This window comes from Dipodomys ordii, unplaced genomic scaffold (genome assembly GCF_000151885.1).
Source record: "Dipodomys ordii isolate 6190 unplaced genomic scaffold, Dord_2.0 Scaffold72, whole genome shotgun sequence".
Lineage (NCBI taxonomy): Eukaryota > Metazoa > Chordata > Mammalia > Rodentia > Heteromyidae > Dipodomys > Dipodomys ordii.
In genome coordinates, this window is record NW_012267288.1 from 984,016 (window position 1) to 1,011,674 (window position 27,659).

Consider the following 27,659-nt stretch of genomic DNA (forward strand, 5'->3'; position numbering starts at 1 on the left):
TCTTCCTAGCTATTTGCAAAGATATTTTGTGCTGTAGCTGAAATAAAAAATGAACTCCTCTCCTGCTTTTTTTTTTTTTTTTTGCGGGTCCTGGGGCTTGAACTCAGAGCCTGGGCACTATCCCTGAACTTTTCTGTTCTCCAGGCTAGTGCTCTACCACTTGAGCCACAGCACTATCTCTGCCCTTTTCTGAGTAATTTACTGGAGATAAGAGTCTCATGGACTTTCCTGCCTAAGCTGGCTTCAAACCACAATTTTTAGATCTCAGCCTTCTGAATTGCTAGGATTGACATTGCCTTACTACTTGATCCTCTAGTCCCTTTTGTGTTGGTTATTTTTGAGCTAGGGTCTCATTTTATGCTCAAGAAAGCCTTCCTACTTATACTTCCCCTATCCCTGGGATGACAGACATGCACCATGGCATCCAGCCATTGAGATGGAGTATTATGAACTTTTATGTCCAGACTGACCTCCAACCATAATCTCCCATCTCCACCTCTTAAGTAGCTACGATTATAGGCTTGAGCCATTGTACCTAGATTGGAGCAAAACTTCATAATGTTTTAAGTAGAGTTTTAAATGGTTAGTAACAAAAGCAGAAATGTCCTCTCGATATATGTACATGAGGTATACTGACCTACTATTGTACACAGGCTGCCCTGACTTCACACAATATGGATCATAACAATGATGGAACAAGCAAAAATCACATCAGCCATCTAATCAATTGGGAAGCAGGACAGTGCAAAGACGTGTGTGTGTGTGTGTACGTGCAGGTACATGCGTGTATCATTAAATCTCACTTTTGGTTAGAAATGTATAAAGAAATGGAAAAAAAACCCTGAAAACTAAAATTGAGTGCACTTCAATTTAAAACATTTTTCTCTGTGCAAACTATTCAGGAGCAATTTGAACAGCACCTCCCTCTTCCACTTACATCTTACAATAAGGGGTAAGCATGTTCTCTGTGCTTTGGCAAACTGTCATCCTCCTTTTTCAATTTAGACCAGCTACTGACATTTTATTCTTTGGGCTTTTGGTACTACAAAATTTCTTTGAAATTTTCCTTAAGGTAAGACTGCAACACTCCCCTACCCCCATGCACTCTGGCACACCTTCACCCTTATGGCACAACCCCTACTCTCATCTCTGTGGGTGGGCTTTGGGGGTTGAATCAACTAGCCCCAGCTGGACTCTGGCATAGGTGATGCTGGCCCAGGTGGTGACTTGGGTTTGTGCTTTTCATCCAGTAAGAAGTGTTTCTCAAAAAGCATTAAGAAAGTAAGCTTCCACGTGCAAGAGCTTGAAAAGCTGTTTCTAATAGTGCGTTGACCACAATAAACACATGGCAAATGGGAAAACAGGCTCTACCAGCTGATGGAAACTGCATCATAGTGTTAACATGATATGAGGCAGGAGATGAAGGATTTATGGCCATTTTGATGATATTAAATGTTAAGAACTTTGCTTGGTTCTTTATACAGTTTATTTTACCTCTCACTCAAAGGCCAGAGACAATGGCTATCACTTACACATTATGGCAAATTAACCTTTTAGGATGCTACTTAAAATATGATGATGTCTTGAAACATAAAGCAATAATGTAGTAATCAATAGAGTTAAGACTTAATCTCACATGATTTCATGATTCTACTCTTTCTATACCATCTGCTTTCTACAGAGTATGGAAGGGTATAAATAACCTTTTAGGCTAATGGGTGATTTTTTTTTCTTACAGAACATTAAAGTCATTGTTCCACTGTCAATTCATTTGCATTATTTCCAGTGTGAAATCTGTTGTACAAAGGAACAAACATAAATATGACATATTGTGGCTTTGTAGACAGTATTGAATTCACTTCTATATTGTTGTTCTTGAAGAATTTGATAAATTCTTCACAGGGAGTTTTTTTTCCCATATTCCCTATGTTTGAGTTCACAGAATTTCTTGAATTTGTGAATTCAGAGTTTCCATCATTTTGGAAAACTTTTTGGCTATATGTTTGTAAATAGTTCTGTTCCCTCTTCCTACCATTTACTTTAGGAAGTCAAATTACACATATGAAACTTGCATGTATTTTCCAGATCTCTACTTGGCTTTTTGAACATATGGAATAAAAAAAAATGTTAATACCTTACAAGCTCCTTGTCTGCTTCTAATATCTCAGTTCTGGTTCAGTTTTGATCAACCGATCTATCTCTTCTTTTATGACTTAGCCCTGTTTCCTCACATGCCTGGAAATCTTTAGGAATGTTAAATATAATGAACTTTGTCCTGCTCAATGGTGAAGAAGACATTCTCATACCTATATTTATTAGTTTTGTTATGGAATGAATTCAAATTACTTGAAAGTTGTTTGATGTGCTTGAATTTTAATACTGAGATTTCCTAGGCAGAAAAAAATGGCAGAATTAGGCTGAGTATAATCTAGAGCTAATTATTCCCTACTACCAAGCAAGACCTTCCCAGTACTCTCCCCACAAAAAATGAGAGTGTCCAGCCTAGTGGTAGAAACAGTCAAAAATTTTAGTAGTCCTGTGAGAATATTCACACTTTACCTCAAATCCTCTCACATACTTTCTCCTCGTTAATGTGGTTTTTTTTTTTTCAATATCTGCACTAAACAAAAATCCTGTTAAGTACTTAAAGAAGCCTCTCCATAAGTTTCTAGAGATCTCTTACTTCTTTATGTTCTTCTCTGCTAATTAAATCCACCTCAGACTCTACCCCAATTCCTCTCCATGTGTCATCATAACCTGAAAACTCTCCAGATAGCAAACCTGAGCTACAGGCAACAATCTCAGAGATCACTCTTATCTGTTCCTATTTGGTTATAAGCCAGTTTCCTCCACTGATGGATGACCAAGGCCTAGAAAACTGCTGTTCTGTTCATTTTGTCAAGGTTCTTGTTTTTCTCAGGCAGGAGAGTAAAATACAGCGACTCCATCTCAGCGAGAAACAAAAATGTTCCTCTCAGTGTGGCTTTAATTTGATGAGCAATATTTTTTTCATTTATTTTCTAGCCATCAGAGTATCATTTTTTGTGAACTGCCTGCCTAAATTTATTCTGCCAATTTTTATACTGCATTATATGTCTTTGTTTCCTAAGAACTCTTTAGATATATAAATATTTCTATGTGTCTATATTCATCCAGATATATCTAGGTATCTATAGCTACAGATAGATATCTACACATACCTTTTGTTTAACACATTGCAAACATCCTTTTGCACTTAGGATTCTGCTGCCTTTTGATAACCTAAAGTGGGTTTAAATTTTTTTTAACATAGTCATGTTAAAAATAAATACAATATTTCCTCTACAATTGGTACCTTTGTGATTTTTAGATGTGGTTTGTAGTATATTCCTTCCCTCTGATACTCCAGTAAACATATATGCAATTGATCTTAAAATTATTTCTCACTGATTCCCTGAATAATGTCCTCTCCCCTGAGGCTATTTTCACTATTTTATTTTTCTCCTTTGTTCAAGTTCTATGAGAGTGAAGGAAGCTATGGCTGGCCTGCAGGATTCGGCCATCCCTATGCCCCACACACACGAGGAGGAGCAGCCCTCAACACCAGGCAAAGGTCTCCTCCTGCTCCCACCATGGCTCTCAAAGCCTGACTTCCCTGCAGTGCCCTCCCTGCACTTACACACGGTTAAACCTTTCATCAAGCTCTTCTTGTTCTTGGCAATTGGGACTCTTCTGGAGGCTTTACCCATCAGATTAAAGTCAGAACTGAACAATCTGTACCCAGTGACATCAGCGCACAGTCAGAAGGTCCTAGAAAGTCTTGCTTCCAATATCTTACTTTTATATTTATTTCTTGGATCTCAAAACGAAGTGACATTTTACTTTAATTCCGTATTACAATAGGCCTAATAATGTTATGTAATTTATAAATTGGCTATAAGGAGAACTCCCCTAATGAGCTGCAATAAAATGCTTAACAGTGTCATTTATAAAAAGAAAAAAATACATGTGATGGCCATGTATTACCATTTTTAGACAAAAAAGTAACTCTCCATTGGATATATAATTTATAACTTTTTTAAATGGTAGGGGTTTGAGCTCAGGGCCCTGTGTTTGTTAGATAGGTATTTTACTACTTGAATCAAATCTCCAGCCCTTTTTTGCTTCTAGTTATTTTTCCAAGAGATCTTGTTTTACTTTTTTTTTTTTTTTAGCCATATAGGGAACTGAACTCAGGCCTCACACTTGCTACACAAATACTCTATCACTTGACCTATAATTCTGGACCCTTTTTTCCTTGGTTATTTATGTGCTTATTTTTAAGCTGGTACCAGGAGTTGAACACATGCCTTGAAGTTGTGCTTGGCTTTCTTGCTTTTAGCTAATGTTATACCACTTGAGCTATACCTCCAGTCTGATATTTTTGCTAATTACAGACAGAGCCTTTCAGATTTCCTTTCCAGGCTGGCTTCAAACTTCAACCCTCAAATCTCAGTCTTCTCAGTTGCCATGATGATAGGTGTGAGCCACCAGTACCCAGTGCCTTATTTCTTTTCAATGAATGGTCTTGCTTTATTATAGCTCAAGCTGGCCTTAGCTGTAATCCACCTACTTCTGTTTCCCTGTGTCACAGGGAATGACAAGCATATGCTACCATGCCCAGCTGTTTGAGATGGAATCTTCCAAACTTTTATGCCCAGGATGGTCTCAAACTACAATCTTCCAATTGCCATCTTTCAAGTGGCAAGGGTTACATGCTTGAGCCACTGTGTTGGCTACAATCTTAATGAACCATCAAAAATCCAGAAGTGACCTGCAATTCAAGTGACAGAGTAGCAGCCTTGGGCAAAAAAAACAAATAAGAGCACAAGGCTATGAGTTTGGCACAAGCATCAAAAAAAACCCCAAAACAATCCAACAACAAAAAACTATTGGAATGCCTGTTGCCAGTGGCTACACTTTAAGTGTTCACTGAACATGTGTGTCCACGGCTATTCCCCAAGAAAGCACAAATTCAGCAGATCATGTGGAAGCAATGGAAGGCTCTCCTTCTCTAGCATGGCCCCATGATGGAGAAGCTAAGCATCTCATCGTGTGAGAGAAAATCGCCAAACTCTTTTAGGACATAGGACAGAAAGATTTTTCACATTAGGACTGTTTCATCAGGTCTTGGTAGCTAAAAGTATCTTGACTACCCAAAGCTCTTAGCTGTGTTAAGATAATGCATGATAACATGAAAGAGCACACAAGGGCACTCCATCTTACTTGAACCACTATACTAGTTAAAAAAAACACAGTAGATATCACATGTGTGTGTATATGTGCACATGTACTCACATTGATGCTGGGACTTCAATTCAGGTTCTCATATTCTCAGCATTTTGCTCATGGCTGGCATTCTACCACTTGATCCATGACTCTAGCCAGGGATTTTGCTGGTTAACTGGAGATGCAGATTCAGACTGCCCTGGCTGGCTTCCAATTACAATCCCTCAAGTCTCAGCCCCCTGAATAACTAGGATTACAGGCACAAACCACAGGCACCCAGCTAATAATAGGTTTGTGTATTTATGCATAAGCAAAATTTAGTCTATGTAATATCTACACCCAGTAAAGCATCATTCACTATTTACAAAGGAAGGAAATAGTATCCTGTGTGACTATGAGGATGAATAGGTTTTTTTGTTTTTTTTTTGTCAGTTGTGGGGCTTGAACTCTGGGCCTGAGCACTGTCCCTCAGCTCTTCTTCTCAAGGCTAGCGCTCTACCACTTGAGCCACAGTGCCATTTCTGGCTTTTTCTGCTTATGTGGTGCTGAGGAATCGAACCCAGGGCCTCATGCATTTGCAAGGCAAGCATTCTACACTGAGCCACCTTCCCAGCCCATTGAATAGGTATTTTTTAACAGGGGAGAAAATCAAACATTATTAATACTGAACCATGTAAGACCCTATGTTAGAACACTAGTTTAAGGCAAGCACCTGCTTCTATCAGAAAGAATGATACCATCCTATTTGTAAGGAATGGAAGGACTTGGAAAAAATCGTATTAAGTAAGCCAGACCCAAAGAAACAGGTCCCATGATCTCCCTTATTTATAATAATGAGTATACATCTAGAAAAATCTTAGCAGATGAGCAGAACAGCTCAACAGCTATGTACATATTATCATATAAGATGGTACTAAGTAAAATGAACTCCAAAACATGGGCACAAGATGCTTTTCTTTGTTGTTGTTGTTCTCAATGTACTATACGATTTCTTTTTTCTTTTGTGTGTCTCCCCCTCCCTCTGGTATATCTCCCATTGTCACTATGTTCAATTTGGTACCCTGGGTATTGTATATACATTTATCTGAACTAGGAAAGGGAAGGTGAACAACAAAATGGTGAGACAAAGGACAAAGGGGGACCAATGTGACAGGGATACTCACAATATGTTGGAAAGAATCTGTACAATTTGGTGGGGATTTGGGAGGAGGAGGAGGGAAAGAGGGAGAAAAATGAAGGAAGAGGTAACAAGTTACACACAAAAAATCACTACTTTACTTACGTAACTGTAACCCCTCTGTACATCACCTTAATAAAAAAAAATTAAAAATTTAAAAATAACCTATGGTAGTTGCACACAACTATGACCTTCAAATCTGTGGATTCTGCTAGTACATCTTAGGTTTTATTCTCACAGCAACTACCAGAAAGTTTTACCACTGAAGTTAAACCCACCATCCTTCAGATAAATCCAAGTCCTTAAGAAGTCAGACTAGATATAAAAGCATGATGAAAAAACTTAACTCTGTCCCAGCTTGGTGGCAGCTAATAATCACAAAAAGTCCTTCAGACTCTCTGAACTGCATCATGTGACACTCTAAGCCAGAATCTTAAGCTGGGAACTTGGTCCTCCCAAAATAGAGGTCACAATGCAATCAGACCTCCCTGGCTGATAGGTTCAGGCTGATCAAATTCCACAATTAACTGCAGAAACTCTTTCTTGAAGCATCATTGTTAAATGGAGTGTGGGTAAGGAGAAGGTGGGGTGGAGGGATGAGGAACTGAGGGTTATTCAGGATGTCAAGATGAGTTATCTACCCACAAAGGGAGGTTGCCTTTTTTGGGGAAACTGTATGGTTATTCCAGAAGCCACATTGCGCAGAACACATTCAAGAATGTCAGCACACAGGGCATGGATGGAAGGGGCTTGGTCTGGTGGTCTGAAATTGATTCTGAAATTGCACAGTGAGTGAGGGATGACAGCAGGGCCAGGCTTTCCTACAGTGCTGCAAAACACATTAACCAAGCCACAGTCCCAGAATTTCCAGTGCACAGGGTCTCTGCAGATTCATCAGCAGGGACAAAGCTGACCATGGAGGTGCCACAAATTGTCTTTATGGCCTTCTTCATCCCTGCTTCAAATCACTCTTCGATGGCTGTTTACATCACACAGCCTGTTAAGTCATTTAAATGATAACACACCAATAACTGTACGATGAATGCACCTTATGTGAATTTGAACTATTCACAGTTTAAGTAGCATATCAAAAATCTCTTAATGGACTCACATCTGAAGTACAATTCGAAGTAATACGAATCTTCTCAGAACTTCGAACTTTTATCAGAAATCTAATCTGACCTGGTGGATCAGGAGACTTATAAACTACATCTACCCTAAAGCCAAGTGTCCTGACCCCATTAGCTGGTGAGCAGACATCTCCTCCTTTTGTCTGTATGTTATAGACAGCCTGCTGCTGGCATTTACCAGCGCCACTCCAAGTAATGCTGGAGATCACCATGCTGTGATTTACAGTTTAGTTCCACAATGACTTAAAACAGTCTCATTCCCTGAGGAGGGATCCTAGTTCTGGCACTGAGGAACACATCTGGAATTCAGGGATTTAAAGGAGGACAACAGGGCTATGAATGACACAGGTGGGGGACTACTGCAATAAGTCACAGGGATAACAGCAGAAACAACACTTGTTCAGGGAAACATGGAAGTTGTGAGGTGAAAACAAAAAGAATAAAAGGGATCAAAGTTAGATAATCAGAGTCTGAAAACAACAGTCTGCAGCGAAGAGGCACACATTGGAGCCAACATGTCTGACTGAACCATGCATGAAGCATCGTCTCCTCGTTGGAAAGGAAGGTGAAGACAGCTGGCAATAACAACATCAAGTGATGTTTTACTGGCATCACCCGAGGACTTGAAGAACAAAAAGACATAAGGAAATGTGACATCATGAATGTACCACGTGGCATCATGACATGGTTAGGGCAGCTTGCTCCCTCCAGGGTTTGGTGACACAGCTGAACATCCTACTCATGTTTATCTGCTTATCCTCTTGAACTGAAAGTGTCTGGGGTGGGGGTAGGGAGAGGATGTGTTATGACTGTCCTGTGTGACTATTTTTATGCACCTAATTATGTTTTCCATAAGTATGTGGGGGATGGATATGGCAGCTCCTTCTCTATCTGAACAGAGGGAACAGAGGGATTTTATTTGCAAGGTGATCCAGGGATGAACATGAATGTGTAAATCAGCACCTTTCTGGAAACCCAGCACAAGTGGCCAAACCTGATCAATACTTATTTACTAACTGCAAGATTTCATAAGCAACAAGAATGGCTATACAACAGAATTCAGACTAAAAGTTAAAAAGTAAACCAGAAAAAATCAGGATAAGCATATGTCCAAAGAAAAGCACAATGCAAGAAGCTATAGTGTGATGAGAAACAGATTATTTAAAAAAATGAATAAAAACTACTAGAAAGCCTGGGTTTGGCAGCTCATATTGCGATCTTAGCTACTGAGGAGGCTGAGATTAGAGGATGGCTATTTGAAACCAACCTGGGCAGAAAAGCCCAGGAGATTCTGTCTTCAATTAATCATCAAAATGCCAGATGGGAGGCCTGGCTCAAGTCCCTGATATGAGCTGTCTGATTACAAAAGGTATCTTCTTTTCCTTGCTTTAAATATTGTTATGGGAACCAGGAAGTAGACAGTGCCTTATTTTTGTACAAATGAGGGGAACTAGAAAGTTGGAAGATGAGTCTGAAATCATACAGGCCCAACTCTGACAGTACTGAGGACCAGGCCAACAATCATTCTGAAGGTTTCCCTGGGCTGAGAGATAATAAGAATGTACTAGTCGTGACCCACTTTCCCCTGGGAAGGCTGCCTGCCAGCCAGCCAGCCAGCTAAGGATGGATGCCCCAGGCCTGTCCACAAATACTGGGGAGTTTGCAGGCAGTGTATGTTCTTATTGACTTCTTTTCTAGCCCACCCCTCCACTGAGCTGGAGGCTGCTCTTTCTCCTCTTCCTCCTCCTCCCTTTAGCTGGGCCCTAGGTGGCAGAATTAAGAATCTTGAATGCAGATTTTCTAGTTCTTGGCACATGTGACCTGACAGATGGCATCTGATAATGACAGAGAAACTGGGACGTTCCTTAGCTAACACAGACAAGACCTCCAGAAAACATTACCTGCTTAGGCTGAGCTCCCTTGGAGAGAATGTCAAGTAAGTCCATGGAGGAGATAAAGTAGAAGCGAGGGAAAGCTACACGCTTGGTCTCCAGGTATTCTGTGAGAGCCTTTTCACAAAGCGAAAGCCTAGGTGGACAGAAAGCTCTGTAAGCAAATCTCGGCCATTCAGTCATGGACACAAGGAACAAGTCCCGCTCCCAATCTGTGTCCATTCATTACCATGAGCTCAGCCCTAGACAGGAGTCTCCCTCTCTCTTTTCTAACATCATCGTCCTAATTTCAGAGTCAGGCTAAGTACAGAGAGACACATGTGTACACATATGTGTATGTATACGTATACACACATATACACATGTGCACGTGCGCGCGCACACACACACACACACACACACACACACACACACCTGGGTTAATATGTCACCTACTGCTGCTTTTTTTTAAATGAATATAAAGTATGGTATTGCTTAACCCAAGCACAAAATGTAAGTAGCTGAGGATCCACCTCTTCAGTGAGTATCTAGGAAACACAAGTGAATTTCATCCTCTCAGGAATTCAGAGATCCCATTAAGCTCAGAACTATTTTTTTTTTGGGGGGGAGGGTCTGTCATGGGGCCTGAACTCAAGGCCTAGGCACTATCTCTAGGTTCTTTTTACTCAAGGCTACCACTCTATCACTTTGAGCTATAGCACCACTGCTGGCTTTCTGGTGGCTAATCAGACATAGGAGTCTAATGGACTTTCCTACCTGGGCTGGCTTTGAACTGCAATCCTCAGATCTCAGTCTCCTGAGTAGAGGAGTGAGCCACCAGTGCCCAGCTCCCGAGCACTTCTGATTTATTATTCTTAGTCAAACAAAAACAACTCAGAGCTGTAGAAATACCAAAATTATCTAAACACGAATCGTTAAATTTTGTAGACAAACCTCTCATTTTAGTAGCATGTCTATCCATTTTATTTTTGTAACTATTATTTTGGGGGGAGAGGGGAATGTGTGATTAAACTCTAGGCCTGCCACATGCTAAGTAAGTATTCTACCACTTGAGCCACTCACCCAGTTCTTTTGCTTTTGTTTTTCAAATAGGGTGTTCTACAAAGAGGATGTCCTACAAACTTTGACAGAACAGTCCTGAAACCGTGATTCCCCTGTTTCTACATGTTAAGTAGCTGGGATTATAGGCAAGTATCCCCACACCCATCCTAAACTGCCCATTTTGTGACCAATGTGGTCGAATTGTATGTGAAAATTACTTTACAAATAGTGCTTACTTAGGACAAAGATTTCAAAAGTGAAAATATGTTCTCTAAGGGTAGTTTCTAATAAAAGGAAAATATATATAAACTGAAGAGCTGTAAGCAAATGAGGATAATCACATTTTCTGACATAAAGTAGGTGCTCAATCAATAGTTGCAGAATTGTGCAATGAAAAAATTGATCAGTTGCATTAATTTTTTTCATTAATTCTCTTAATATAACAAGAATGCTATATTTTCATAATTATAACAGTCTTTCAGGAAACAGAAATATGTTTGAATCTAAATTATTTATATACATCAATATGCATAAGACAACTAGACAACTATAAGCAAATTTATGAAACAATTTAGTAAACATTGAACCTATAATATCATTATGTATTTGGTATGCATAATTTTACAAAATTATCAAAAATTGATCACTTTATATAGACTTGTTCTTACCTGTACAATAAATCTTTAAGTTTCTCATAAAGATGAGGTCTGCATGTTGCTTCTAAAACATTTTTTCTTTTGGCTGTCTTGAACATTAACTCCTGTGTAAAAGTATTAACATGAACCTTAGAGATTTCTTTTATAAAAGTATAAAAGGTTCTCTAGATATTTCTTCTATTTAAGATTATGTTCTATTGGACAAGGTTAAGAAGACTCTAGACATGCCTTTTTATACTTTTAGGTAAACATAATTTTGTTTTGCCTTTATATTTTTAGATGAAGATTAAAAATAAATTAAATAATCATGCCATTTTATAAAAATGTTACAGGCATTGCCACCATTCTGGGTCACATAATTTTCTCTTCTAAACTAAATAAAAAATATATTAATAAGGAAAGGAAAAGGAAGGAGGAAAGTTAGAGGAAGTGAGGGAAATACGAAGTGGAAGTCCAGAGTTTGAGAGACCATATCAGTGTTTTAAGTGATTGCCTTTCCTTGTCAAAAAGAATCCTACTTTAGGTAGAAAAAAATCTAATTTCTATTCTGTGAAAGTTATAGCTAATATTCTTTGCTAGATGTTTTTCAAATCATTTATTACAATTACATACATACACAATCTCCATACATTCTTTGTATGTTTCATGGAAAAGAAAAAACAAGACTAATAGTACTATTTGCTACCTATTTCTGTCTGTTACTTATAAAGAAGAATCTATTGACCCTCCTTACTGCAGGAGTCAGAAAGTGATAGCTGTGTGACATATATGGCCTACTGTTGTATGTTTTTGCAAATTTTAAAATGGTTTAAAGTTATCAAAAGTAGCACACATTTTGGGACAAATGAAAAGTGTGTGAAATTCAAGTTCAGTATGTAGAAAGTTTTGTTGGTACACAATTATACTGATACGTTTATGTGGTCTCTGCGTCTCTTTACATGTCATTGGATGGTTGTTACAGAAGCAGCATGACCTGAAATGCCTTAAATACTGATACCAGGCCATTTATAGGAACAAAAACCCCACACTTTTCCTGACCCTCTGCATACTGAAATGCAAGAATTATGTCCTTTCTTTACAAATACAATACACTGAAGCAATAATTCACATTCTGAAAAATTTTCTGAAATACAATACAGTCTGACTCTAACCAACCTTAAATTCAGCATCTACTCCATCGAATCTTCTGGCATCTTCTACAAGCTGGATTCGAATATCTTCTGAACAAAAAAAAATGCTTTCCAGGTGGGACCAAGTTCGCTGGACTTCCATCCAAGTAAAGATAACTGAGTCGGCTATGTTTAACTTATTTTGCCAGTTTAAGACTTGCTCGATGAAATATTCAACATACTTGCTTTGAAGAAGAGTCTGCAGCTGAACCTAAAGGAAAGGCCAAAGGCCAAAATCTTTAGCTGGCAGACTGATAGCCTGCCAGCACCATGAGGGAGGTCTCACAATTAGCCTGATTATTTCTCAATTCTTGGATAGCCAGATCAGGTTCTCCATAAGTTCCTGCTGAGTGATTGAATGAGTAAATCCATAGTAATAAATACTCATATGAACATTTCTCCCATTGGAAACAAGACAAATACAAGCAGCTGGGTTTCCTGGGTCTTCTGCTAGACTCGCCTTCTAGTGGGCAAGAGCTATCTTCTCCTTGCAGACAAGAGCTATTGTGGGTGAGGTGCAGCTTTAGGAACACCAACTGGCTCTTTCTTCTATCATTCTTCCCTTGGTCCCTGGCTGTTCATTATCACAAGGGGTTTGTATGAGTATGCATGTGGCTGTGTGTGTGTGTGTTAATTTCCAAAGACAAATTTTTCTCCAGTGTTAGGCCCTCAAAATTATGCTTCCCTTTTTTTTTGGTTGACTACTTCCTAAGCTGTGCAACTCTCTTTACCCAAGGCTTACATCCACACCCTCTGACTCTTAGCAATTCTCATCAACCTGACATTGAAATTTCTGAGTCACTGGCCTCTCTTCATTCCTCTACACTCTGTGGATTTAACATATGTGACTCTTCTTTGGGGGAAAAAACCCTACCCCTAATGGGATATTACAATGTCCTGTTTCTATTAATCTCTGATCTCTTCTCTACCTTTTCTCCCTTCTTGCTTCTTTCCCCCTCACTCTTTTTACTTCTCTCTACTTCTCTCTCTTTGCCTTTTTCTGACTTCTCTTTTTTGAAATGTTTCCAAGCTCTGTGCTTAGCTGGTTTATTTATCTGTAACTAGCTCATTGGTTCTCTAGACACTAACAGTGACCTTTTCAGCTACAGAGCTGGGCTCTGGGCTAATTTTCCAACTTTATATAAATATCCCTCAAGCTAAATACACCCAATACTATAACATCCTCTCTCTTCCAGATTCTCTTCCTAAGTTCTTTGTATCTAATCATAACTATAGTTCTCCAAACAGCCTCTTCTACCTTTCTTAGGTCTCATATCTAAGACACCAACTTTACAATCTTGGAATCCAAGACTCCATTGTATTCAGATTGTGCTCTCCAGTCTTATTTTCCATTATTCCAGTTTTTAAAAAAATCTATATTGTTATGCAGCCTTTAGAAATGACAAAATAATGGCATTTGCAGGGGAATGGATGGAGCTAGAAGGAATCATGTTGAGCGAGGTAAGCCAAGAGCAAAGAGACAAACGGTACATGGTCTCCCTGATAAGTGGATGCTAAATCCAAAATGTTAGGTGATACAACAAAATTAACAGGACTTAAGAAACAAAGAACTCCCACTCATCTGGTCGAACCACTACTAAATATCCCCATGCTGCTGATCACATGTATATGTTATAGACTGTGGTAGACAATTTGCTCCAGGAAAGTTAAAATGAACTTGTGACTTTAATTGAGCATCATTATTCCACAATACTGTGAAATTTGGGAAATTATGTAATCACTTAATCACAATTAAAAAAAAAAAGAACCTCGGGGAAGGTAGGGAGGGAAAGGATGGTAGGGGGGAAACAATGGAGGGGGTAACAATGCTCAATAGGAATTGTACTCATTACCTTACTCATGTAACTGTAACCCTCTGTATAGTATCTTTACAATAAAAAAATTAAAAAAATCTATATTGTAAGGGATCTGAACTCTTAAAATTACCTTTGAATGGAGGATACTAACTGGCATTCCAAGAACTGCTGATTCTGTCCCATTGTCTAAACCTCGTTTCCTCACTGCCTTGTGTTGTTGCTGCTGCTGAAGACCAGCATGAGCACGCATCTACCAGGCTCAGTATGAGCATCACCATCTTGGCAAGGACCTCCCTGATTTTTCATTCTCCACCCAGTCAGAAAGCTTCTGGTTCTTCTGAAATGCCTGAACTCTTTGTCTCCTTTCTTGGGTACAAGTTCCTTTAGAACAAGGCCTCAGACCTTTGGAGCCCAAGCAGTCCTATATTTGGAGCCTGCCATAAAGTAGATGCTAATGAATGTATGTATGCATGTATTTGTGAATGGGTGGATATTGAATATCGGAACTTGGAAATAATGGATGTCATACATTTAAATTAAAAATCAGTAATAAAGCCATCCATCTTACTTGGTTATGCTCTAGAATTTCAAAAAGTTGTTCATTGAACTTCAGTAGTGGAATGCCTGTTCGATAGTGAACTTCGTAAGAAAACTCCATGGTCGCCCAGGTCTGGCTGACTTCAGTAATAACCTAGTGATCAAAAGTATTGGTTACTTTATGTGCACCAAAGTTTAATTTGGGCATGATAATGAGGAGAAACATTTTCAAAGAACATCAAAAAACACATAGTAACATTAAATATTACCAGCCTCATAGTTTTCTTCCCAATATTCATGCTGATAAGGTTGGAAGAATGAATTCCATCGAGCGGACAAGCATCAGATTGACACAAACTTTTGTTGTGAGTTTTATATCCTTGCCCCAAGCAGACTGTAAGAGTGGGTATGACTCAAAAAATGATGTTATATTTAACAATTAACCAGGGTGAAACAGGTCACAGGCAGTAAGATACCCTGATGTGTGAATGTGGGTCTCAGGCCCTTAGGTGAACCTGGATAACTTCATTATGTCTCTATACCATAGTTTTCTCATTTGTAAAATAGGATATCACCTGCCCTGAAGGCCTAAATGAGGCACCAGGACTAAATCCCTCAGAGTGTTCTTGCCACCCTCTAAAGAAGAGTTTTCTGCTCTCATCAGCGGGCCAACTCTCCTGTCTGAAGCACTTACCATGGAATGATTTTATTCCCTCCCACCCCAAGACACTATCGCAGCAGAGAAGAAACTAGAAGGTGTCTCTTCACTCAAGGGCACCAAAACCATCTCTCTTCATGGTTTCTGTGTCACTAGGCACGCTAGAGAAGGCCACACCTGTGGACACTACCTTCTCAGTCCCAAGCTCCTTCACCGCTTTGTCCACCATATTGCGAACATCATCTTCCACGCGGTGTAACTGCAATGCCAGCAGATCTGCCAAGGTTGTGGCTTCACTGATTGAAACCGTGACCTGAGCAGGATGGAAGGAAGCAAAGGAAGAGAGAGCTTATACAATGTGTATGTTAATGGTTCCCAGAACCAACGGCATCAAACGTGGCTTGTCCATCAACATCTTTCTTACCTCTTTCACCCATGTAACTCACTTTTAAAAACAATCTCATTGCTCATTTATTAGAATTTTGTTGAAATCACCAGAATCACATAATCAGATAGTCGCTCCTTTGTTTTCTTCCTGAAGTAGCCTGTTCACGGAACATAATTCCCGGCTGCATCCAGATTTGACCTTGTTTTACCACTAATTTAATCTAGGCTCCTTGGCAAAATATTCTTTTGCATAGTGCTATCATTCATATTTATCATGTAAAAATATCTCACCTTTATTTCTCTATTATCTTGCTGGCTTCCCTCCTTCCTCTGATCCCAGTTTTGTTGTTGTGTTGGTTTTCTTGTTTGTTTTTTGGTCAACACTGGAATTTGAACTTGGGCCTTGTACTAGCTGGGCAGATGTTCTACCAGCCCCTTTTTGTTTTCATTGTTTTTTTAATACAATTTTGCTTTTTGCCTGATCTGACATGGACAGAAATCTTCCCATTTATGCATTTCTATGTGTCTCACATAGCTGGGATGACAGACATATACCACTGCATTCAGCTTTTCTTATCTTTTTTTTTTTTTTGGTGTATGTGCCAGTTGTGGGGCTTGAACTCAGGACTTGGGTGCTATCCCAGAGCTTCTTTTGCTCAAGGTTAGTGCTCTACCACTTGAGCCACAGCACCACTTCTGGCTTTTCCTGAGCGGTTTATTGGAGATAAGGCTCACAGACTTTCCTGCCCAGGCTGGCTTCGAACTGTGATCCTCAGATCTTAGTCTCCTGAGTAGCCAGGATTTCAGACATGAGCCACTAACGCCTGGCTTGCATTCAGCTTTTTATTGGTTGAGAAACTCTGTGCCCATACTGGCCCTGAATAACAAACGTGCCCCTATCACACCTGGCTTGTTTGAGACCTCATTACCTTCTTGTGTGGGCTGGCTTTGAACCATGATCCTCCTGATCTCTGCCTCACAAATAGTTGGGACTATAGGCATGAGCCACTACAACTCAGTCTAATACTAATAAACCACTCTTGCACATTCCAAACTTAGCCACATCCCTGGCAGATGAGAGCTGACACAGACACATGGGGTTGTAGGAAAGCCACTTCCTTTCTTATTCACATTTAAAAAAATCCAGTCTCTGCTTCTTGAAAACTGCCAAGTCTAGCTCTTTCTTCCTTGTCCACTACTATAGCACTAGCACTATCCTTCCCTCCACATCGGATGACCAGTAATCCAGATTGCCCAGAACTATGGCATTTCATAGAATATGGGACTTTCAGTGCTAAAACTGAACCTGGAAGGTCCTCGGAAAGCCAGAGCTAGTCACCCTGCCTCTACATTACTCTGACCTCACTTGCAATGGGAGCCGGGTCTACTGGAAAGAGAAAAGGAGCAGGGATATGTAACCAGGCAATCTGTGCAATGACCTCAGAAACCTACCCAGCTGGCAAACAGGGACTGAATCCAGTCTCCTCTTCTGTCCTAGAGAGAGCCTAGAAGAAAGTGCTTTTTGCTATATCATCTGCCTGTAAAGTTTTCTTTTCACAGATTTCAGAAAGATGGGATATAGGTAAGCGGAGACTGTGATAAGGGAGTGAGGAGCTAGAAGCATAGTCAATTGCATTTTAAGAAAATAGAGATTTTTTTCTGAATCTATCAAGCATGAAATCTAAATGTCCAACATCTAAAATACCTTATGGAAAATCTTATAAAAGAAGTAGCTTTAGGGACTATTAATTGAGAATAAAGTACAATACATGTATGTATAGGTCTAAACACACACACATACACATTACCCAATTTGCTCATCAAGACTTCAGGGGAAATGCTACGTTCATCACACAGAAGAGTCAATCAAGGTATAGAGGCAGTAACTTGTCCCTGACCCTAGAATTCCTGCGTTAGGACTGGAACCACACCGTGGTTATGCCCCATTTCCCTACGCTATAAACATTCACTGCATCATGATAGCTTTTCTTCACTGTGTCCCCCAGCTCTTGGCTTAGCAAAGAGAAAATATGCATAGCTGTTTGGCTTCCTTGTATATATTTTAAATTCATAAAAGTCACTTTCCCTGAAAAATCCAGTTTAACGGTGACATATTTGCTTTTCAATAGAAACAGAAAGGCAAGAAAATAGCTGGGAGCCAATAGTGCACACCTGTAATCCTAGCTACTCAGGAGGCTGAGATGTGAGATTCAAAGCCAGCCCAGACAGGAAAACTCAGGAGACTGGTAACTCCAATTAACTACAGAAAACTGAAAATGGAGCTGTGGCTCAAGTGGTAGAGCTCTAGCCTTGAGTGAAAAAGTTTAAGGACAGCACACAGACTCTGATTGCAAGCCCCAGTTCTGGCACCAAAAAGACAAAAAAAAAAAGGCAAAAACATGTCTGAGTACATGTTTAGGCATGAGCACATAAAAATCCACTTTACATCTTGTAATAAAATTAAAAGCATCAAAAGACTATCAGAAAAGACATCACATGAAATGGACTCTAGAGTGCCCCCCCAAAAAACCCAAAAAACAATTTATAATATCAGAATTTCCTCTCTCTCCAAATCCAGTTCTAAACATTCAGGTCCACTCCATAGTCTGTAAAGTTCACGGCCATCATTTCATCATTTGGTGTTCTGTACAATGTCTTCATATGATATCATTTACCCCAAGATGACTCTAGTGCATAAGATCAGATAGCCTCTTTCTCACATTAATAAAAAACAAAACTCAAACCAAAAGAGTGACTTGCTAGGAGGGCACATAGCCAGCAAGCGATAAAAGGGGCTAAGAACTGCACTTTGTCTCACTGGTTCTCTCTGAAGGAAGTGACCTCTTGCACAGGACTGGTGACATTGCCATGTGCGCCATGATGATGCAGACTTAGGGGTAACACCTCACAGTCAGGACAACACTCAGCTACTGAGAACCAGACACTCACCCCGATGGCTTTCATCAGCTGCTGCCAATGCCTGTCCCTGAGGGCGGGGCTCTGCAGCTCTGTGACTGCTCTCAGGGAGGTCATCATATCCTTCACAGTGGCTTCCAGGCCTGCATAAGCATCCCAGGCACGGACTGCCTTGTCTAGTGACCACATGTCCTGAAGAAATGGAGGGAAAAAGCAGCTTCATAGGTATACTAATAACATACTCCATAATTTACCTCCTTTGGATGGCTAAATAGACATGTTTCCACCTCTGGAAGAAGAAAGAGGGGAAAGTGCTAAAGGCCCTGGGCTAAGGACTAAATGCAGAGAAAGGGAAGGGAATCCACAGGCTCATCTGCTGAGCCATCTAGGTAGCCCAGGTTCTCAGCAATGGATGCTAACTAGAACATGGATGCAGGAAATGACAGTTAAGAGACACCTGCCATGGTTGGGATCTCCTTGAGAAATAAGTGAAAAGTGAAATAGGAATCCAGGTTATTCTGGCTCACTTAAATAGCAGCCTTAAAATACTGGTTCTTCTCCCATTAGCAAATAAGTACTTTAAGATGTTTCAAATAAAGTCCTTTGGCCCAGAAAACAAGATTTTAGCAACAAGGAAAGAACAGTGCCAATTGTTTTGAAAGTAAAGAGATAAGCCTGGCTCTGGAGGTTCATGCTTATCTAACTATTCAGGAAGCTGAGATCTGAGAATCCCAGTTCAAAGCTACCCTGGGCAGAAAATTCTGTGACACTGTTATCTCCAATTAACCAGAAAAAAAGCTGAAAGTGGAGATGTAAGTCAAGTGGTAAAGCACCAGCCTTGAGTAGAAAAAGAAAGCCAATTGAGAAATCAAGGCCCACAGTTAAAGACTCAGAACCAACACATACACCCAAAAGATAAAGAGATCAAAGTTCTGTAATTGAGAGTGGAGGTTGTGGGAAGAATGGGAAGAGAGATGGTAAATGGTAGACTAGACAAGTGCAAGGAGGGCTGGTGGTCCCACAGCATCAGAAGAATGAGAAAGCCTTGAGGTATGCACTTTAGAATTGGGAGAACACACGGCAGTGGCAGAAGCTGACTGCAGGGGGTGGGTGAAGGGATATTATGGGTGGGGGAAAAAAGCAAAATGCCCTTGCCTCCTCCATTTCTGAGACAAGGTCTACATTGCCTAGGCTAGTCTCAAACACCAGGTCTTAAGGAATCCTCCCAATTCAGCCACTGTTGTAACTGGAATGACAGGTGTGTACCATCATACCCAGCATGCATGTCTACGTGTCAACATTTTTGCATCTTTACTTATCCAATGACGTTCTCTTGGCTTCAGAGAGCACCTAGCTAGGGAGCTACCATGGTACTAAATCTAAACATGTTAAGCTTTGTATAAACTGAGCCCTTATGGAATACTACAGTTATTAGTTAGCTACAAAAATCATGTGGTTTTTGTCAGGTGCTGGCGGCTCATGCATATTATCCTAGCTACTCAGGAGGCTGAGATCTGAGGATCACAGTTGAAAGCCAGCCCGGGCAAGAAAGTCTATGAGACTCAGAAAACTGGAAGTGGTGCCATGGCTCAAAGTGGTTGAGCACTAGCCTTGAGCTGAAGAGCTCAGGGACAGCACCTAGGTCCAGAGTTCAAGTCCCATGACAAAAACAAACAAAAAAAGTAAAAAAAAAATCCACATATGGTTTTATATACATGTAAAAGTGACAGACTCCTACCAGTTACCTATGTAGTAGAACTAAAAGGTACCATCTCAGAAACTTAATGTTCAAGGTTAAGAACAGAAATCAAAGGCTAATTGTAAGCATCACCCCCAAGCCCCGACGCCCTAGTCAGCCATAGGAGGCTAGTGATTATAGTTGCTGTCATACATTCATTAGCCCTAATATTCTTTTATCAATGCATTCACAGGAAGGCAGGCCTGATTAGAAGTGCAACTGTCTGAGAGTGAAAAAGTACTATCTGGTATCATTCTCTCTGAAGTAAATAAGGCCATGCATCCCAACACACCAGACACAAGGTTAGGAAAGATGGAAGGAGGTGGTGCTGAGAACCATAAATTGTCCTAGCAGACAGTTATGGAACTCGCCTTGGCAAACCTTCTGAGTTCTACATCCATCTGTTCCACATTAATCTGCCTCCACTGGGTTTTAGTCCAATTATCAATGCTGCTCTGAAAACGCACAAGCAAATAAAAGTGTCAACAACATTTGGTGAAAGCAAGTCTCCACAGCAAAATATATAAACTGATGATACACAGTGACGCTATCAGCCAGTGGAAAGGCAATTTTTTACAGTATTAACTGCACTTGTCAAAACTTTCCTATCAACAAAACAACAACAACAAAAACCCCAACTGTCAGAACATGTCAAGCTTAAGGTTAAAACATTATATTTAGTAGCAATGATAAATTCCATATCCTCATTATTACTTAATCCTGTATACTTTGAATTAATTGATAAGTATGCTATTAACCAGCAGGTTTCTATAATCTTATATAGTACTCTACCACTGAAGACACAGCTCACTTCTGGCTTTCTGGTGGTTAATTAGAGATAAGAGTCCTGTGGATTTGTCTGCCTGGTCTAACTTTGAACCATGATCCTCAAATCTCAGCTTCCTGAGTAGCTAGGATTGCAAGCATGAGCTCTTAGCTCCCAGCTTGTTGTACTTTCTATATGCCTTTCAAGTAACCTAAGTACATTATGTGGAATATGTTTTTCAAGATACCTGGTTCCTCTTTATGGTTAGGTTTTTAATGTAATTACTACATACAAATGTGCTATTTAGCTTTTTTATATATGCACATACATGTAAGTATGGGCATAAACATGCTGATATACACAAGGGACTATGCATATCTAATATGTACTCACATCTGAATTTTTATTTATGTTCTATGCAATCCTCCCACATGGTCTGACATAGGTAATTCATTATATAAACTTCCATCCTGAACTTGAAACAAAAATAACTGGTATGGAGGAAAGAATATTTCACTAGCCATGATATATGAACCCTCTTGGCAATAAAACTAAATGCATATGTATTATAATATGAGAGAAACACTAAAAGTCAGCTGTAATCCTAGGTACTCAGAAGGCTGAGATCTGAGGATCACGGTGCAAAGCTGGCCTATGCAGGGCAGTCTGTGAGATACGTACCTCCAATTAACTACCAAAAGGCCAGAAATGGAGTGTGGCTCAAGTGGTAGAGTGCCAGAAAAAGTTAAGGGATAGGGACCATGCCCTGATATAAAGCCCCGTATTGGCATGCATCTGTGCATGTACATACACACAACACTGAAAGTTGTATTTCTACAAATGAATGACTTAGAATAAAAGGGCCGGGAAAGTGTCTCAGTGGTAGAGTGTCTGCCTTGCATGCATGAGGCCCTGTGTTCGATTCTTCAGCACCACATAAGCAAAAAAAGCTGGAAGTGGCACTCTGGCTCAAGTGATAGAGCACTAGCCTTGAGTTGAAGAGCTGAGGGACAGTCCCCAGGCCCAGAGTTCAGGCACCATGACCAACCAAAAAAAAAAAAAAAAAAAGAACTTATGCTTCCCAGAAGTGTATCTTACTCTAACATAAACAATGACATCCCAGAGGCCCTTGAGCAAGTGTATTTCTCTGCGACACTGTTTCATTTGCTTGTAGTCCGGAAGGGCCACTTCGAAGAGGTGAGCGGAGTCCTGCATCTGACCCATCTCTTCCTCTAATGCCTCCAGCTCCTGATTTGCCTATGGAGAAAATGCACACCTGCTTACCAACTGTGAGAGCAGTTGGTACTGCATGGCTTTCCATACAGTCCCGAGAGCTCCCCTCTTTCAACACTGCAAACTCTGATTTTACAAAGACATTTTTGAACAACTCTGTAGAATAACCAATTGTAAATTGTGGATTTGAGAAAGGAAAACATTAAGGAATGCAATCATGTTAGCAATGCTCTTCTGTTGTACATATTTCACAAATCTGTCTCTGGCATTAGAATTCTATCAATACTGTTTTCCCTCTTGGTCTTTTACTATACAGCTGGGAATTTGGCTGGGAGCAACAGGTAAAGCTCTAAAAACTTCCAGGTGAAACTAAATTTGCTTTTTAAATAACCACTTAAGTTTATAAAAGTATGCTAGCACTTAAAAGCACTCTAGAGATGATCTATAGTCTAGAATGCACTCAAGAGAATTCATGAGTAAATTCACTGACATACAACAACCTAGTATGAACATCTCACCTATTGATTGTCTTTGTCAAGGATTATCTGCCATGTCATCGATGTGGAAGAGGTTTTGACATCAAGTATAAGCTGGCTGATTTCTTTCTGGAAAGCTAACTTTTTTTCTTAATATATTTTTATTGTAAAGATACTGTACAGAGGGGTTACAGTTACATGAGCAAGGTAATGAGTCCATTTCCTACTGAGCATTGTTACACCCTCCTTTATTTTTCCCCTACCATCCATTTCCTTCCCACTTCCCCAACTCTCCCCGCCCCTCTACCATCCCCCCCCAAAGTTGTAAAGTTTATTTTCAACATACTGTCTTGTACATCTCATTGTTACAATGGGTCATCCTATATACTTATTTCCGCATTTTGTTATTTCCCCTCCCCTCCCCAAATTATAAAAATATATATACAAGATGCAGGACACCAGAATCAAATACAGTGACAACAAGGGTTGTAACATGGGGGAAGAACAGACCAAGAAACAAAAAAAATCACATATTATAAGCACATTAAAAAGAACAGAAACAAAGATAAAAGCTCGTGTCCCTATCTTAGGGTTCATTTTGCTTAGCATCAGGTTATATGGTCACATGTACATAGCTTCTGACCTCTTTTGCTTGTCCTAGACATATACAAGTTATTCAGATCAGGGGAAACTATGGGACCTATGTTTCTTTGAGTATGGCTTACTTCACTTAATATAATTTTTTCCAAGTCTTTCAATTTCCTAACAAATGGGGTGATATCATTCTTTCTGATAGAGGCACAGAGTTCCATTGTGTGTGTGTATGTGTATGTGTGTGTGTGTGTGTATGTGTGTATGTATGTGTGTGTGTGTGTACCACATTTTTTTGATCCATTCACCTACTGAGGGGCATTTGGGTTGGTTCCATATCTTAGTTTTGGTGAATAATGCTGTGATAAACATAGTTGTGCTGGTAGCTTTAGTACAGTCTTGTTTGTGATCGTTTGGGTAAATGCCTAAAAGTGGGATTGCTGGGTCATAGGGGAGCTCTATGTGGAGTCTTTTGAGGAACCTCCATACTGCTTTTCAAAGTGGTTGAACAAGTTTACATTCCCACCAAAAATGCAGTAGGATTCCCCTTTGGCCACATCCCTTCCAGCATTTGTTATTAGATTTCTTGATTATAGCCTCCAGGGAGGCCACAAAGGGAATGCCGAATGAAGCCCAACAGAAGGAAAAAAAAAATAAACCACAAACTACACACACACATATGTATATGTATGCTTATATATTCCTAGATATATTAAATTCAAATAGTTATGAATCTTTGGCTATGATTATTTGATCACTGAATCCAATCTTAAAATAGTTCAATATAAGCAAGGATGAGATGATACAATTATATTTATATCCAGGTTTAATAATAAGTTACAGAATTTCCTGTTAACAGCTGCAACCAAAATTATTACAAAGGCAGCCATTTGTGGTTAGAATTTCTGGTTATTGTTTTAGTTAGCCAGAATTTTAATACTAGTTCTGGCAATGACACATTTATCACCAACAAATTACTTAATTACATACTCTTGCCTCTTTATCTGAAATAGGGAGGGTAACAGAAGCCACATCATATGGATAATGAGAATTCAAAGAAATAATGCATATTTAACTATATGGAAATATGGCAAGTACTCAAAAATATTAGTTGTTACTTTCACTAGTATGGGGACTACGATAGTGGAGGTGGTTTGGGAGACATATCTTAAAACTCAGCCCAACTCACATGGGGGAAGCTGCATATGTAATCTTCAATTGCTATAACTAATACAGACCTAAAGGGAAGCCACAGCAGGATCTAGAATCCCAAGTAGCTACTCTATAGTAGCTATATAGTTCCTTTATAGTAGGACACGGAAGTAGACATAGAAACCTATAGCTAGAATTATAGGCATGATCTACCAGTGCCTAGCTATGATACACTTTTAGTACTGCTGCTGAGCTCTTTCTCTAAAGAAACATTTTTTATCAGTATTTGAAAGCAATAGAAAACAGAAGTAGACATGGAAACCTGTGCAGCTGGAAGGACACAGGGAAGTTGGAAGTCTAGAGCATTGAGATGAATGCCTGGTAGGGATTAGTGTTCCACCTGTATAGTTCCAAGGACCCTACTTATTTAACTGCAGTGCAAAATCCAAAGGTTCTACAGAACGTTGTGCACATGAAATAGTGGAAATATTACCTTATCCAGCGAAGTGTATGGATTTTCCGCATTAAAATCAAGAGGAGCATAGCTTCTGAATCTCTCTCTGAACTCTGCTTGCTTTTCCTGATTAGGTTCAATAAGTAAATAAATAAGTACATAAACAAATGAATGAGTGAGGAATCAAACACAAGCAAACCAAAACTTGGTACGTAGCTTACATCAAACCAAAGACATTTGTTCCTCAGAAGAGTGACTTCTGCATTTTGGAGAGGTGAAACCTCATGTCTGACTGTTGCTGCAATTTTTTTGGTTGTTTCCCATTGTTCTGGCAATTCCTGTGCAAAGTAAAAATGAGAAGTTACTTAACTTCCTCAGAATGCAATGCCATAGGATTTGATAATTCTTACTTCCTTACACTGAGCCATGACATCTTTCCATGGTTAAAGAAGAAATCTATGCAAAGTAAAAGCTCAAAGTGATTGCAAGTCTTAGTTCCAAGACTGAAGTACAGGCTGATCCTCTGGCATTTCTGGGGTCCTATTTTCCAAGCACGTACAAGAGTAGCTGTCATCTCAGAGTCTCTGGAAATCTTTCCAAAATGAAGAGAAATTTCCTCATTATTTTATGGCAGTGGGAATAACAATAAAGTGCTCTGGAAATAACTTTGCTGGTCTCTGACAACTAGGAAAGGAAGGTAGCCATATCTGACAACTTAGTGGATAAAACAGATGCTTGAAATCTGGTGGGGCTGAGATGGAACATGAGTCAACCCTGTCCTTGTCTTCTATGGACTCTTAAGGCTCTTGCTTATGAGCTCTTCGTTGCTGCAGGGTTTTTAGCATTGCAGTTGGTTTATTTAGATGACTAGGATTTTTGGAGGGAGAAGAGGCCAAAGGAAAGAAAAGTTAAATTTTACCTAATGTTAGCAAAAAAAAACAAAAATAACAAACAGTTCAGTAAACAACTGAATTCTGTTCTCCCTGTCATGATGCCAACAGATGAAAAGCAAGTTGTTTTCTTTAAAGAGCTCTGGTGCATAATTGCCACCTGAGTTCAGGCTGTGTGTGCTGATCAAGCCAGGCGCTGCTTCTCTGGGTCATCTCCTAGGACACCAAGACTGTTTAGTCACACAAAACCACCTATATAGTTCCAGGGACTCTACTTATTTAACTGCAGTGAAAAATCCAAAGGTTCTACAGACTACTTTGTAACCCTTGATAAATATTTGATGAATGATTCAGTAACTACCAATTATAAAGAGTACCCTTTGCTGAAAATAAATAGTATCTGTGTGGTGGTATGGTGTTTCAGAGGGAAAGCAGTCTTAGATTGTTATTTAAGCTGTCAGAATGAACAAGAGACACGTAATCTTATTCCACATTACAGAATGTGCTAAGTTGTGTGGACCAACATGTCAATGAATTCACAGTGTTCCAAAGGATTCCTGGACAACTCAGGAATGGAGAGGCTGGAGCTCTCCCCTTGTTATGCTTCCCCTTATCAAAACCTTGCATCATCATTTGCACAGAGTCTCATTCTATATTTGAATTCCATTCCATGAACTAAATATTACCTGAAGTCCTTTCAGAAGCCACAGCTGGCTTTAAAAAGTCACATTAAACAATGGCCCTCCAAGGTCAATAAACCGATTTTGCACTTGAGGAATCCAAACAAGCTTATGCTTAAACAAAAAGAAAAAACAAGCTTTCTTGAAAACATAAGCATCAAATGGCATTTCCAAAGTCTATATAACTGAGATGATCCAGGTGGTAACACTGAATCTGAAGTTCAAAGGCAACTTGATTTCAGCCAATAGCGAAGTCCTTTGAGGGGGCAACTAAATAGGATGGGGCAGACTATGGGCCCTTCTGGGCAACCCTCGTAGGTGAGACAACAGCAGATGAAGGTTTCTGAGCAGGAAGGGAACTGTGAATTCAGGGTAGACTGTGTAGATGGAGTATGAACACAAATGCATTGAACCAAGAAACTACTGCTGGGGCTGAGGTCAGAAGAAAGACAGACTGAATTGGAAAAGCTTTTTGTGGGTTGATTTTTATCCTGCTACTTTGCACCACTAAGAATACAAACAACACAATAAACAACTCATTGCCGCTTGCAAAAAAAAAAAAAAAAGAATACAAACAACAACAAATTCTTGTGGGGATGGGAGGTAAAGGAACCCAATTACATTGTTGGAAGCTGGTTTGGAGATTCCTCACAAAACTAAACATAAAACTACCCTATCGTCTAGCGATCACAAGTCATAAAGACACTTGCACCTCCATGTTCACCGCAACACGATTCACCATAGCCAAATTATAGAAACAGTCCATATACCCTTCAATGAGCAAATGGATTGAGAAAATGTGTGTGCATATATAAACATATACATAAATACATACATATGTATATAGAGAGAGCATATATTTATATATATCAATTTTACTCATCCATCTGGAAAAATATGTCATATTCAGGGAAATCAAGTGAAGTCACATTCAGAGATACAAAAAGTGCATGTTTTCTCTCATATGTGGAAATCAGATCTAATTTATAAACATATATAAACATACACAGGGTCATATGCACATGCACACTAACAAATTGACTAAATGAATA

General features: G+C 39.6%; 1 protein-coding gene across 1 annotated transcript in view; it reads right to left on the reverse strand.

Moving 5' to 3' along the window:
- Dnah11 (dynein, axonemal, heavy chain 11) overlaps positions 1–27,659 on the reverse strand; it is a gene marked incomplete at its 5' end in the record, with an annotated part of 289,761 nt that overhangs the window by 194,320 nt on the left and 67,782 nt on the right. The window contains 10 exons of the mRNA XM_013023983.1: positions 9,456–9,582; positions 11,156–11,247; positions 12,299–12,523; positions 14,698–14,820; positions 15,515–15,637; positions 18,661–18,819; positions 20,737–20,820; positions 22,230–22,388; positions 25,077–25,163; positions 25,259–25,375. Coding sequence (XP_012879437.1) covers positions 9,456–9,582; positions 11,156–11,247; positions 12,299–12,523; positions 14,698–14,820; positions 15,515–15,637; positions 18,661–18,819; positions 20,737–20,820; positions 22,230–22,388; positions 25,077–25,163; positions 25,259–25,375 — 1,296 coding nt within the window. The remainder of the gene's footprint in view (positions 1–9,455; positions 9,583–11,155; positions 11,248–12,298; positions 12,524–14,697; positions 14,821–15,514; positions 15,638–18,660; positions 18,820–20,736; positions 20,821–22,229; positions 22,389–25,076; positions 25,164–25,258; positions 25,376–27,659) is intronic.